The following is a 15,634-nucleotide window of genomic DNA, read 5'->3' on the forward strand; positions in this document are numbered from 1 at the left end:
AAATCGAGAATTAAATTTTTTCTTCTTCAAAAATTGCAATTATTAATCCGGATTTTCGATTTATACGTTCAACTTTGATTATATCCATTCAACTTTGATTATATACCGGTAGATTCATTGGCTAATGTAGTTTCAAATATCATATTCATATTTTAATTAATAAATAATTATCCTGTTGCAATGCGGCAAGTCAACCATGACCAGTTTTTAAAACGCCATATGTCACACTCATATTTCCACTCTGACAATACATATTTTTACATACCAGGTTATGCTCGTCACTTACTCGATTGCGCCCCTTTAATGTAAACGCATATTCATTACCGACTCTGCCTCTTCTTCAAGGTATGTGAAATCATGTATTGTTTCATATTGCGTAAACTATTTTATTTTATCTTATTTTCATTATTTTAAAAAGTTTTTACAATCAGAAAACGCAATACCTCTAAGAATAAACATGTTTATATTATATTATGTATTTTTTCCAGTATAAATTACTTTGTTTTGTCTGTGTATATAAAGGTAGCGATACTGTATTATAACTTTTTATGGGTGCAATCAGCTAAGGTTTATCGAGCGCTTTAAAACAATAAGAATTCTTTTAGGAAGGGAGATAGGCCTTTTGTTTGCCAATCGTTCCACAGGGGCTTGTGTAGAAAAAAAAGATTAAAAGTGGGTATATCGGAGGAGAATTAACAAGGGAGGAAGCGAGGGAGTATCAAAGATTGCGTCTATCGGTATCAGCTTATTTCTCATTTAAATAGTTCAACTGGCCATATGCGCCGATTAGTATTCCTAAATGATTCGGATATGATATTGTATCATAATATGATATTGTATCATGTGAAATAATACAATATGGTATAATATGATACAATATTACAAAATATGCTTCAATATCACATGTTTTGAAACAATATCATATTTGATACAAGGTCATATCATGATAAAATATCATATTGTATAATGATATTATAAGGAACCATTTTGTACCATATAACATAAAGTTGGACACCATTTTGTATAGTATCATAGGAAACAATATCGTATTGTATAGATGTATACAATATAAGGTATAGAAGATATTGGTAACATTGTATCATGCTATACAGTATGGAATTTACTTATAATATGGCTATTATACAATTTTGTATCATATGATTTTATATGATATTGTGTCAAACCACACTTCAGTACCAGATTATTAAAAGCCGAACATTTTACAGACGCCCCCTTTTTTTTACCTGTACAAACTTCAAAATGATGCCGCTTGTCAATCAAGTTTGAAACAATAACACTCAGTTTGATTGACTTCACTCCGTTAAAAACGAACTCCATTAATATTGGCATCGTATAAATTAGGCTCTTTAGATTCCGCACTCCTACTGACATAGTATGTTTTTTTTATACAATTATATTTATTATAATTAACTTCCTAAACAATGTCAAGTGCTAAACACAATGTACTTTTAGACTTTTAGTTATATTCTTAAAGCAGAATGAATTTGCTGATTTTTTTTCAATTGTACTTTACACACGTGTGCTTAGAGAAAATTCAGACGACGCGTATATAACATTTCCGTATGAAATCGCTTCGTATGGTCATTAGAACAATAACAAACATGTATTCAAACTAATATCAATTCTGACTGATTATTTATTTCCTGTGTATTAGTTCGCTGGAAAATATTTCAGCCAATGATTATCATCATAAAAATAATGGTGGTCTCAAGAGGGGGATGCATATGCCTCGTCTAGGTGAGCTTTGTAATTTGTGATTTACTATGTATTTCTACGTATTTAGATCATGCAATTTAAGATCGTGCGATCAAAGATTTATAAAGACTGACTTGAAGATACCGGTGCATTCTCTTTCACTATGTCATCTTGTGGAATAATCTGATGTATATGACGTAATAAGTTGCTATATAGTTTTATTTGTTTATATATTGTTTATTTTGTAATTAAGCATGGTCTCATTCTTTATTAATCACATTTTTATTTCACATTGTCAACGAGACCGGGTTGTTTTCACACTCTGGGCTTGCTTGATAAACTTACACCAGTGTACATCGGTGTAAACAATTTGTATTGAATATTAAGTGCACTTAAATGGTGTAGTGTAACGTTACATGGTGTAGGGAAGTTAAAAGAATAAATATGGAGGAAAATGAGAGAATCTGATGTTCCGCGGTAATTGAAGGCTTTTTTCCTGATATAAATGCTATTAAATAAACACATTTCAAATACGGGTTTCGTAAAAAAGACAACTTTTATGCGACTTCTAATCTTATATTATTTAAAATCATTTGTCAAGTTTCCAATCAAACAAATGAATCATTTGATCTTCATATTCAAGTGGTTTCAGTGCAACACCCAACAACATATGCCCCAGACTCGGTGTAGAAAAGTGTACACCCGGGGCTTGTTTCATAAACAGGCCCAAGTGTTTTGGGCTTTACTTCAGTCTAGTCCGAGGAATTACACCGAAACAAAGTCGATCGAGCGTACTTTGTATTTTCACAAAGCAGCGTAACAATGCTGAGGTATGGTGGCATATCTCTGCCCCTTGTGTGCAAGTAATTTTTCTATTAATTATGTGGACATGCAAGATAAATATGTTGACATGCAAGATAGTTATGTCAACATGCAACATAGCTATGTTGACATGCAAGAAAACTGCAATCAAATGAGAGTTATAAAAAATCTCAAATATCGCCAACATGTGACATTCAAGATGCTAGATACGCTACCTATTGATGTCAACATGCAACTTATTTATGTTAACATGCAACTTCTTTATGTCGACATGCAACTTATTAATGTCGACATGCAACTTATTTATGTTAACATGCAACTTCTTTATGTCGACATGCAACTTATTTATGTCGACATGCAACTTAGTTATGTTAACATGCAAGATAAATATGTTGACATGCAACATATTTATGTCGACGTGCGACTAAGTTATGTTGACATGCAACTCATAAGTTGCATGTCAACATATTTATCTCGCATGTAAACATAACTAAGTTGCATGTCAACATATTCATCTCGCATGTCAACATAAGTAAGTTGCATGTTGACATAAATAAGTTGCATGTTGACATAAATAAGTTGCATGTTGACATAAATAAGTTGCATGTTAACATAAATAAGTTGCATGTCGACATAAAAAGGTAGCATCTAGCATCTTGGATGTCACAAGTGGGCGATATTTGAGAATTTTTGAGATTTTGTATAATTCTAATCAGATTGCAATTTTCTTGCATGTCAACATAGTTATGTTGCATGTTGACATAATTATCTTGCATGTCAACATATTTATCTTGCATGTCCACATAATTAATAGAAAAATAACTTGCACACAAGGGGCAGAGATATGCCACCATACTGAGGCGTAAACATTTGGCTATAGCTACTGAACCAGTCCTTGACAACGCAGCACTGTACATATATAAAATAGTTTCGATTACGCCGTTATGTATACAGGTTTAACAGAGACATAGGTAGCAGGGGACAGTTTTATGATGCATGAAATTGTGAAGTGGGGGTACCCCCATTTACCACTGTGTTGCGGGAAAAATATTATAATTTGCACCTGGATCAAAATGACTTGTAACTACCTGTTAGACTTAAGGAAGGATATTAAGCTTAAAAATTTACCCAAAATGACACCCATATCTTTTTCTGGTCAAATAAAATGTATATAGTCTGTCTCAAGTTATTGCTTCCATCACTTTTTGATGATTTTTAATAAAAATACACATACCTGTGAAAGAAATACAGTTGAAATCGATGATAAGGAAAATATCAAAGATTTCTTCATTGAACAATTGTCATTTTTCACTCATGAAAGTTCACAGGAACGAAAACAAATTTCTTACGGAGATTTATAATGGGAATTGTTTACATCTTTTCTCCATTCGGAATACACTCGGGATACCTCGTGCAATTTTTCAACGTTATCATCCTGGCTTATTAATGGCTGATGCAATGCAAAATCTCCGTAGACTTTTTATTTTGGGATGTGTATTGAAACCTGAAGCGGTAGAGGGGGCGTTTCAAAACAGATAATCTGGACATTTTTCATATTAGTGGATGAACGTAGTCTGAGCACAAAGGTATTTATTATTATCGAAATATCAAGCAAAAAGTGGTGGAAGCAAAAACTCGGGACAGAGTATGATTGACCCCTCTCTGCAATGTCAAAATTTTACCCATTTTGGCCCATTTAGACCTTGCCCTACCGTGTTCCTTGTAGTCTAACATGTCCCCTCCCTGCCAGTCTGTACCGCCCAACCCCCATCCATGTCAGTTTCACACTATTTCACTTACCGTCTGCCCTACTTTCTTCTTGCATGAAAAGTGAGCACATCTGTCAACAGCCGCCATTTCGCATCTGACTCCCACACACCCCCTATAACACTCTGGGACCTACATGCTTTACACCAAAATACAGAAATGACTCCCTGCAACCATAAAATTATCACCTATAATCAATTCACTAATTTTCAATTACAAACAGGCCTTCAAATACACTAACACTCATTTTTACTAAAATATTGACGGGTACTTTATGCAAAACTGTCCCTTGCTACTTGTACCATAAATAACAGTTTGAGAGGTTGGCAACTCCGCCATTAGCGTGTTTTGTTGTCGAAAAATGTTACGGGACCAACCTTACTTTGAGAACAATGTACATATTAGTAAATTAATATATTGATCTCAAACCAACCGTGTATTGATTTTATATGTCTCTAGGTCTATGTAGCATGTGGAAATAAAAAATATTAGAGGAACAAGAATTGAAATAATTTTACTAAAAACATGAAAGATTAGATGAATTCTTTGTATGTATTTGGGAAGTTCGAAAAAAAAATGTGTTTTCTTTTATCATATTGAAAATTTTGAATTTACTGGATGGGTGTAAATTTACAAGTTGTCATATTGTAAATTTACAAGTTGTCATATTGTAAATTTAGTGTTTACATCTACCCAGTTTATTAATATACTCATAATTAACAATATGACAATTTTCTGACCTTAGTCGCCTTTTGTCATTGCGCATTTTAAGTGAAATGGATTTTAGGGGTTCTAAAACAAAATTAAACAAAATTAAAGCATTTTAATTTTGTTTTCGATTATTATGAATGATTTTTTTAAGGTAAAGTTATTACTCAAATGTAGAAAGAAATAAAATGGTTAAGAAAAATATTATATGTAAGTTTATAAAATGTAACACATAGTCGGGCGTAAAGATGCGTTCTTTAATAAAACGCAAATATTCGAACTAGCGCTAAGTCTGGACGTGCTACCCCTTTATGAAACGAGCCCCCGGTTTACACGAAAACGCTACACCACTTATTTACCATTACGAATAATAGATTATCGATTTTTCCAATCATATCCTGGAAAATAACGTAAACTGATACCTCAAGGAACATGGGGTCATTATGAAAAAAACCCGGGCCATTCTAAATGATATGCCAAATTGCCTAGCCACTTTCTAACTATATATATATATATATATATATATATAATTATATATAAAACACGGCCTTTTGCGCAAAGGCTTTGCTATTCTCTCGCTTGCTTCAAGGTATAACACCGGTAATCGGCCAATCAAAATGAACTTAGTCAATTGTAGTTCCATATATACTTCAGAATTATTTTTTTCCTTGACTGAATTTTTACATTTTCCTTTACTCAGTTTTAAAATTTTTTGTACCACTGAGTAGGATATTTATTTTGTTAGGTGATGATCTTTTTTCACAGGGACTACTTCTTTCAGGGCACATGCAGCAGCTTCCTGGGGAGTGTGCAGTCTGTTTACATACAAATGGAAAACACGTGGTTTTGAGGGTAGACCTGTTTGGAGCTAGATATTTTGAGAAAATGCAGTATCGCTTGCCCTTTTTATGGTGTTAGCTGATGAGATAGGTAACAAATAACATTTCCTCCGAATATTTTGTCATGAAAAATACAAACTGATTTTTAAGAATTTTTTCCCCTCTATTGTGTTATATAGTGAAAACAATTACCGGTGTGATACCTTTACTCGCCAGATATATTATGCAGAACATAATAAGAGCATATTCATGTATTCTTTAAATTGTCATTATAAATTTCAGGAATCCAAACTAGGTATCCCTTGCTCCTGCTGCTTCTACAACTGTAACCACAACAAAATAATAGTAAACTTTAATTACGGTGATTATGGGAATTTCTGGATTAACAACCTTCATGAAAAATAATCCACAACTGGCTAAGGAATTTCCGCTGCAATCAACAAAGGTAGTCATAGATGGCAATAGCCTGTACCACTTCATATTTTATTATAACCAAGTTGATTCCCTTCACGGTGGGGATTATGACCATTATGCCCTAAAAATCAGAGAGTTTTTTAGCCTCCTTCACACCTGCAACATCCAACCATATGTTGTTCTTGACGGTGGAAATGAGCCAGATGGCATGAAATTCGAAACGATTCAAAACCGAATGAAACATAGGCTTAAACTTGTTAACCAATTGGCAAAAAATGAAAAGGATATTTGCAAAGTTATGCCAATCCTGGCATTTGACACATTTAGAGCAGTTTTGCAGGAAATTAGGATACCGCTTGCAGTTTGTGATTTTGAGGCTGACAAAGAAATCGGATTACTGGCAAACAAGTTAAATTGTCCAGTATTGTCTAATGATAGTGATTTTTATATCCTACCCTTAACAGCTGGATTCATACATTTTGACTGTGTAGATTTCACGTTGCAGGAAACTAAAATGGAGAATAAAAGCTCAGAATATTTTCTTCCTGCTCGGCTATATCATGTTGATAATTTTGCAAGTTTCTTTCCGTCGTTGGGTACCAAAGTTTTACCCTTGTTAGCTACTCTTCTAGGAAATGATTATGTTAAAACAAGTATATTCAAGCCATTTTATTCATCAATCTGGAAGTTGAATGGGAAAAAACAGTTTCGTTTTCTTGAATTTGACCATAAGATTCTTATAGTTATTCTGTGGTTACAAAGTGTGAAAACATATGATGAAGCTATTTTTACAATCAAATCAAAGGCTCAGAATTCAAACGACAGAAAAACCATTTCAAATGCGTTCAGAATTATTACAGAAAGATTTACTTTCAATAAAACAGAAAACGAATCTTCTCTGTATTCGCTTTTATTCGGAAAGCAACCAGATATTGTCAGAAAAACAATACGAGGGTTCAATAAATCAGTAATTCCGGAATGGTATGTTCGGGAGCACAGAAAAGGGATTCTTCCACCACGTTCAATGGACATTGTCACATTACACAGAACATTTTTAACTCCACAGGTCGAAAGTTCAAGCTCACAAGCATCATCTTATAAGTGCAGTGAAAAACTTCGAGCATTTATGTATGGGATACTACTTTCAGAAGACATTGCTGTACTGGAACTGAAAGAAGGGTTGATTACAGACAAAGAGTGTGCTGTCGAGGAATATAATCAAAAAGACGATTTCAACACGAGTATATTTGTCCACCCTCTTCAAACATTGACACAACACTGCACTCTCCCAAAGCTGTCAGAAATTAAAGATCTTTCAACACCAGACAAAGAAAATATCCTTCGCATGATATTAAATACCGATTCCTTAAGAAAATATCGAATGACCAAAGATCTTGAGCTGGTTATTGGCATTATTTTATTTTGGGTAAAAGAAGCCGAGCCGAAAGTAACACTACATCATTTGCAAAGCGTTCTTGTGTGTATGATAATGCTAAAAGTTAAGTGGGTTGTTCAGGGAGGCGACACTGGAAGCGAAAAAAATTTGATAGAAACTGCAGTTCTGAACATGACCGACAAAAGTTTAGAAGAGGTCGGTACGAATCTTCTTACATATAATACCGAACTTAAAGACAGTGTGAACAATCCAGTAAAGAGTGAATTAATCCACGGATTTGCACAGCTCCAGACTTGCATCATGGCTACAATGCACTTTAACTCTCTATTGTTGCACCCATTTCCAAGTCCATGCATACCACACATATTTTCAGGGACGTTTTTGTACAATTTTTGTCTGGAGCTAAAAGAACAGAAAGATCCTGACTTTTTCATACATGAACTACTTGTAAAGGGCTCACAACTTACAGAATCATACCAGTGCCTCTTTGATGCTGTGATGGAGTCTATTGACCCAAACAGATTAGAACCAGCGACTAAATATTTAAATGAGAAGTTGTTCTGTAAAGGCAGGAGACCAAAGCTTGTTGAAAACGTTCTCCTAACCACTAGGAACAAGTTTAGCATTCTTTATATGAGGGACAGTGAGGATGACGACTAAGACACTTTTTAACTTAGTCCAGTGGCATATATTTTGAAAACCGGACTAGAGATTCATAACCCTGATTTGCAACAAGGGTTTATTAAAGATCATATGAAACGATTTTTAACACTATGATTTTCTTTCATAAATATAAAGCTTGGTATAAACAAATGTTAAAATACGTGAAGTAAGATTTTTTTTGCCTTTGCATTAATGAGAAATAACCGTGAAAACTCAGCACCTAAAAAAATTCTTCCCCGCTTATCGTTCTTGATTTTGTGGATTAATGACGTCACACAGACCCACCGTTGTAAACAATGCATCAAAACTAGTGTAATTTTACAGTAGTTAAGTAATTTTTGCTTATATTAACGTGTCTTTAATTATTAAAATATATTTGCGCTTTAGTTTGAGCCGTTGGCATTTTAACTATGTGCAGTATGTCGTCAATTTAATCATAAAAACACCCCGTAAAACAACTATGGATCGGGTAGTGAATGATTTTAAAGTGCGGTATGAATAATTTAGAGTTTTGTGTTAAATGTATACTGTTTTGTTAGATGAAATTTTAGAACTCGAAAGAGCGCGTTCCGTATCACTTAATTTTGAATGTCGTGACACACTCTCCTAAATTCTATTCTGCAGAACATTTTGTATTTTCTTCACTTAATGCTGGATGTGTGTAGTGTGCTCATCTTTGTCATATATTATACACTATAACATGTAAATGAATTGCCTGGTTTACTATCTTCTATCATTCAGGTCAAATATAATTAACAGTGATTTTTATGGCTTACGGCCATCTAGTTGCCGGATAATCTTTACGGCAAAGAGTTCAGTTATCTGAACATGCGCGACAAAAAATAGTTCTATTCGATTATTGCAAAGTTAACTGTTTGTCGTTCATAATAAATATCTTTAAGCAAGATTGTATTTTCCATACGTTATTATCACTTATGTTATTGTAACCAAGATGAATTGACTTTATTTAAACAAACTCGAAATCTAACGCGAATGAATATTAACTGCAGTGTTTTCCCTAGGCCGCATAGAGGTAGACGCCCCTGCCATGCATCACACAGTGCCGCCATGCTTTCCGCTATGCATACTTACATGTATTATAAGCAAAAAATCTTTTCCCAATTATTTCAGATCCTAACAGTGATAAGTAAATGTAAAGTTGTCGTTATTTCGTTCAATCTTCATAAAAACGTTTGCACCCATAGAGAGCGTCGCTAACTTCGATCGACATCGATCTCAGCAAGGGGGGAAGTGTTTAACGGTTAAAGAACTGAACTTATGATTGAGATATATTGAAACTGGGATTATAAATCGGTAATAAATGCATAAATAGAAGGGCAATTACCACTTGTTTTAATATAATGTGCCTTCTTCGACACCTCCGCCATTATCGAATGTTGGGGATTTTCCAAGATCTAAAAATAGCACAATGTTCCCTCGATGGACTTACCTTGGTTGTGCTATGATTGAACTGTTTATTTGTCGTAAAGATAATGGAAACTTGAGACCAAATGTAATCAAATAAGAAAACAATATGCAGTTAAGCTTGATTGCAAGTCATATACGGAAGCGATGTCACATTACTATAACATAGAGACATCGTATAGTATGCCTCTGAAAATGACTGTGTACACATATCATGTGAAGAGAGACTGACTGCAAAGTTATAGTGCAGTAATTAATTTTAATTAAATTTGGTGTCAAAACAAGTTTGCTGTAATTGCATAGTTCTGCCTGTTTCTTGCCCCCCCCCCCCCTCCAAAGAGTTTATCTCTGTACAAAGGGGAAAAAATAAAACAGAAGGTATTAGAACTGCCTTTTGAATTTATATTTCTTATAAAAGCTTGTGGAGGTCAGCCTCTTAAAAAAGTAGAAATAAACCCAGAAAATATGAATAAATATACATTTATGAAATACAAATAAAATGGAATAATACTTGTTGGTGTTGATTTCATGAGAATTCATTAATTATAGTACATAACATGCAGTACATTTCATCATTTGGTTATATTATTTTTACGCGCAGTGATTTCGCGCTGGCTGTGTCGCTGTTACGTGTTACATGGTGGTTTCAATCAGTTGATAAAAGAGGCGTCTAGATTTCAATCCTGTCTGTTTCGGTCACTAAGGTTCGACCAATCAACAAATGGATCATGTTGATATTGGTCCTGTTAGTTTTTATAGATCTATGAATTACATGTAGCTAGTTACTTTCTATAGAGCTATAAATAAACTAAAGTTTCCGTTAGAAATAGAGGGAATCATACTCGATCCATGTAAATATATTCATATCAAACCCGTAAGCCATTATGGCCCTTCAGGCCTTTGATTTTGTTTCTGTAAAGAAAAGTATTTTTATAAATTGATAATGCCTAATTATTCTAGTACAGAACCATCTGAGACAGACATACGAAAGACACCTTGATGGTAGGTTTTATTGTGAAACTTTAAGAAAGTTTATTTTAGATATAAAAGCCAGTATATATATGGCTAAATTACTGCCTCTGATTTTTTGAAATAATCACAAAACTTGTAAATATTAGATGACAAAATAAAGATCAAACTTATATACTTAGTTTTTGACAAAATGTACAAGAACCGAAACAATGTACATGCTCAGTAAGAATTACACCCCCCCCCCAAAAAAAAAACCAAAAAAAAAACCAAAGAGATGTGTCAAGCCAAAAAGACATTACACAACAAACTGAAAAATACAAATATGGGGTCTCGAAGAATCAATGGATGAACAAGAACAATATAGTAGATGAACATCCTAACGATTCCAAATCTGTCCTTAACCATATTCCAGCAACAGCACAGACAGTATTATTAAAGATATTTGCAAGGAAAAACTGGGGATCCAAATATCAGAAAACGATATTTATTGTTCCCATCCCACTGGAAACAAAAACAACCATGTGGGCATCCAAATTATCCGTCGTTTACAAAATTGGAAAACAAAGAACGCAGTATACAAAGCAAAGAGTGAACTCAAAACTCTGATATGTTATTAACTGTTACGCTTGCGTAAAATTTACTCTTTTTGGATCAACGACGGGAGAATTTCTACTAAACTGTCCGAAAATGGTCAAAGATATTTGATCAAATCCATCAGTGAACTGCACAAAAACGCGCCTCCACCGAGTGACGAACAACAAGGTTAAAAACTCTAATCCCTTGCTCTCCTCTTCTGAACCTAAAACCGATGTGAGCTACATGTATGTATGTTATAAATTGAATACAATACAATGTGCAATCAGTTATGTATGATATTATAAGCATTGTGTTCCTGAATGGTAGATATTTGCAAATGTATGAAAACAATTTATATTTATATGTACAACCAAGATATATTTAATGGCTGTGGCTAAATTACATAGCTACATTTGTGTTTGCTATATAGTAGTATTATAACTTTTGTAAGCCTAATTATATAATCAATTTGGTTTCTTGTCCAATATTGTTGTTGAGGCCATAATGTTTATTTTTTTTCCTACATATTCTTGTTTTTATTCATTTGTTCCATTCTTGATTTTCACTTTGTATTCTTTATTTGTATGCACACACTTTTTCAGGTTTTTGCGTACTTTATTTTTGACCTTCAACTTGTGTCCTGATATTATGCAACAAAGGTTATGGTCGTTAGGTGCATATATGAATTCACTTCTGTGTGCTCTCTCTTGAAAAAATGTTTTTATTTTAATATTTTCCTATAAAGACTACTTTTCAAATGTTTACTTTAAAACTTACAGTGGTTTTGAAACTCGTATTAAACATTGGCAAGGTGTTTTGAAAGATTAAACTGATCTTAAAATCTACTAGTACACAACTCTTAATTATATATATGTCAATTGCATATATGTAAACAGCTGCCATTTTATCCACTGACTTTTATTTTTGTTGTGTACAGATCTATTGTATTATATGTTTGTATTTGGAGACGGTGTGGTCTACGTTATGGAATTTGTGCCCAGTCCCAACTGTATTTTTGGACAATAAAAATATGTTCAAATCAAAAATATCTAAAGAATCAAAATAGGTGAAGAACAAATTGTCAAGATGTATCAATATGCAACTGACACTGCTTGTTTTACACTTAGGTCATCAGCATATCCTAATGGTATTTAAAACAAAGTCATTAGATTAATATGCAAATAGTTCTGGCTTAAAGATAAATTTTAATGAGACATAAATGATGTTTATGGATGTTAAAAAGTTTGTAAATATTTTTTTATCACTGTAGATATAAATACAAAGGAAACTTGATTTTCTGCAATTAATTGAAAAAAAAGTAAAACATGAATAAGATTTAAACTAACATAAGAAATAAGTTCTGAAGATATCGATAGAATTTTTAAAAAGTGGTATTTACTTTGATAGATGGGTCATCATCAGCATCTCTTAGATTATTTTTTTTTAAAGAAAAATTATTGGATTGATATGCAAAACGGTCTAGCTTAAAAAAAAAAATTAACAGGACATAAATGATGTTAATAGATGCCGAAAAGAATTTAAATAATTATATAAAATATTGTCTTCTTTTTTATTCTATTCTTTAATGAGACCAAAGCGTTACTCTTTTAAAATATACCCTAATTGAGATGTCTCTATCAAGTGAATTATGTGCACTTGATGCAGTAATGTGAAAATCTTAAATAGCATCATAAGTTATTCTTCTTATCCTTTTATATCATAAATACTTGGTAAACACAATGAAAAAATCATGTTTTAACTGTCACTTTGTAGGTAATATAAAAGAAATTCGTAACCAATCTCAGCGTTTTGTTTATTTTTACTAATGGAATATATCTCAATTGCTTACAGCCCCCCCCCCCCCCCCCCCGCCACCGAACGGCATCATGGAAGATCTTGACATCCCCTCCAAAGTGATTTAAAATTGAATCTAGGTATCGGGATTACTTTTCCTGATTTATCGGGTAATATAGAATATAAAAAAAACTGTTTCATTTTTTACATGCTTTCAAAGCCTTACAAATAAATTATGACGTCATAATCATAAAGCATCAAAAACGACACTTTGGAATCATTTATTGGATCCTGACCTTAGAGCTGGCATGAATTCATAAAAGCATTTACACATGTAGTTGCCATAATAGTTTTGATCGCTCTTCTACTGCCACTGGGGTATAAATACCAGTTGAGAAAGTTACGGTCGCTTGCTTTTCAATCAGGGAATTCAGGTTTAACGGACTTCTAAATGCATGAACTGCACACTGTAGTAAAATGATTTAGATAAAGAATTAAGGAAACAACAATCAATAAAACAAAAAATATATTTATTCTTTGAAAGAATTTCAAAGGTATGCATATTTTTGTGCTTAGCTAGTGCTGCCTTACTTGGCATGCACAACGAACACATGTGTCGTTCATACAAGGTGCATGGCGTCTACATCTTTTTGAAAACCTCGGCGGCACTACATCCAACAGTTCAACTCAGATAAATGATAGTAAAACCAAGAAAGTAACAACTTAACATAATTTTCATCGTTTCCTACAAAAACGTCCCGTTTCTAAAATCCATGCCATCATTGACATTCCTCGAGCTACAACAATTTGTGGTTTGTGCATGTGCTATGTGCAATATACACACAAAAGCAGGTTACAAATATCGAGGATTTGTGAAATATGTGTGCATAGATTTGAGTCTGTCTTGTTTCGTCGTTCATCGGATATTCCTTGCCAGTGCAGTGGTTGTCTAATTTTTTTTTGTTCAAAACGCGTTTCTACAAGTCTTTTCGTCGAATGTAACGTGTTCGGGTGTACGAAATACCTCAATGCGCTGAAGCATAGATAACCCTATCGGCCTTTTGAATGGGGTGTGTAGAGATGAGCAGAACTACAGAAATTGACAACTAATATGGCGGTAGTCGAAGATAAAAGGGCAATAATTCGTATTTATGAATTCACGTCAGCTTTAACATGTGTATTCAGTTCCTCGGATATGTATAAAGTGTTTCAATGAAGTGCTAAATTTTGCTATGAAAATGTTAATGTAAGGGACATATAGAGATTCTAAATAATCCGGAAAACGAAAATACATAATCAAATCAAATGTTCTGAGATTCACAGATATCTTATTCTAAAATGTATTATTACATGGATTGGTTCAATTTCTAAAAAAAAACCCCACCTAATTATTTTATTATAGAAGCACAGGTAGAACATACTGAATATAAATAAATACATAGTTCATAAACTTTAAAATTCCTTTGATTGTTTATGCTTAACACAAGTATAAACTAAGAATCAAACTAAATGTATCTTCTTCTAGAATATAGAGAATGGAGATATCCTATTTTACAAGATTATACAAGCAATCTGTGGCCTGAAGTGTTGATCCTTATATTTTTGTCGTCTAATGATTGAAATGGAATATAATTACGTAACAAGACACAATCCAGATTTTAACCATTGTGTCACATGCTGATGTCTTGCTTTGACTTATCCTACTTCATTGTCTTCGTTGTCTACTTAGGGTCGTGTATCACTTTCATAATGTTCACAATTCTCGTCTTTTTTACTTGATGTCGTCTGTGTACCATTACAGCAACAGACACAGTGACAATGGCAATTGACAGCACAAGGAGCACGACGACTATGATACTCAAGAGTCGGAGGTTGGTCGATGTACTCTATTATTCCCACAATTTGTTCAATGTTACCAACTTTCACCTGACAAAAAAATTAAGCTGTAGTAAAACAAGATGAAAAGTTAAGAAAATAAATTACTCAATTGTCTCAACAAAGTATTGACTTTGCATTACCTACTGCTCTACAAACAGAACAACGATACAATTATTTTACGTCTGATGAATTCAATGATCTGTGATTGGCTGTAATTTAACATTTACATATAAGAAAAAATAAAACATTTTATTTACCCGTATTGACCAAAGAGGTTACACTAATATTTGATTTTATATTAAATGCAAGGATTTATCATCACCATTCCTACGAAAGTTCGTGTTACTCATTCCAATGACTTTAGCCTGATGTTAAAAAAACTAAGTTAAGGATATTTTCCTCGCTTTTCAACGCTGACTTGGATAAGTCTGTATTAATTTGTCACTGAATTGTAAGGAAAAACAAGTCTGCTGCTTTTTCATTTGATACAATTATTCAGCTATACATGTATATGTTTACTCAAATCCGTTTAGCTGAAAACTGAAAAGAAATTTCTTCCCGAAACAAAATACATAGTGGTCTTTAAGATCTCAGAGCTCACATGGACAATGCATTCGGTTTAATGAGTGCATATCCCGCCTCTCTTCCTTTTTTTTTTTAAAAT

At 33.3% G+C, this 15,634-nt stretch overlaps 2 protein-coding genes across 5 annotated transcripts in view; one reads left to right on the plus strand and one right to left on the minus strand.

Moving 5' to 3' along the window:
* The first annotated feature begins 267 nt into the window (after window positions 1-267).
* Window positions 268-9,205, plus strand: LOC109620083 (protein asteroid homolog 1-like). Of its 3 annotated transcripts, XM_066081867.1 has the most exons (4): window positions 268-345; window positions 606-1,758; window positions 5,795-5,943; window positions 6,135-9,205. In XM_066081867.1, exon 4 carries the CDS (start codon window positions 6,220-6,222, stop codon window positions 8,320-8,322), a length of 2,103 nt encoding a protein of 700 aa, XP_065937939.1. In that variant the 5' UTR covers window positions 268-345; window positions 606-1,758; window positions 5,795-5,943; window positions 6,135-6,219; the 3' UTR covers window positions 8,323-9,205. The 3 variants fall into 3 exon arrangements, with proteins under 3 accessions (XP_065937939.1, XP_065937940.1, XP_019927249.3); XM_066081868.1 differs by lacking the exon at window positions 606-1,758; XM_020071690.3 differs by lacking the exon at window positions 268-345 and having other exon boundaries at window positions 366-1,758.
* Window positions 9,206-13,600: 4,395 nt separating this feature from the next.
* LOC105348258 (plexin-B2) overlaps window positions 13,601-15,634 on the minus strand; it is a 40,065-nt gene continuing 38,031 nt past the window's right edge. For both annotated transcript variants that reach the window (XM_066081871.1, XM_066081870.1), the window contains one exon: window positions 13,601-15,018. In XM_066081871.1, the coding sequence (XP_065937943.1) occupies window positions 14,818-15,018 (201 nt within the window). In that variant the 3' untranslated portion in view covers window positions 13,601-14,817. The remainder of the gene's footprint in view (window positions 15,019-15,634) is intronic.

The sequence above is a fragment of the Magallana gigas genome, chromosome 4 (genome assembly GCF_963853765.1).
Source record: "Magallana gigas chromosome 4, xbMagGiga1.1, whole genome shotgun sequence".
Classification (NCBI taxonomy): Eukaryota; Metazoa; Mollusca; class Bivalvia; order Ostreida; family Ostreidae; genus Magallana; species Magallana gigas.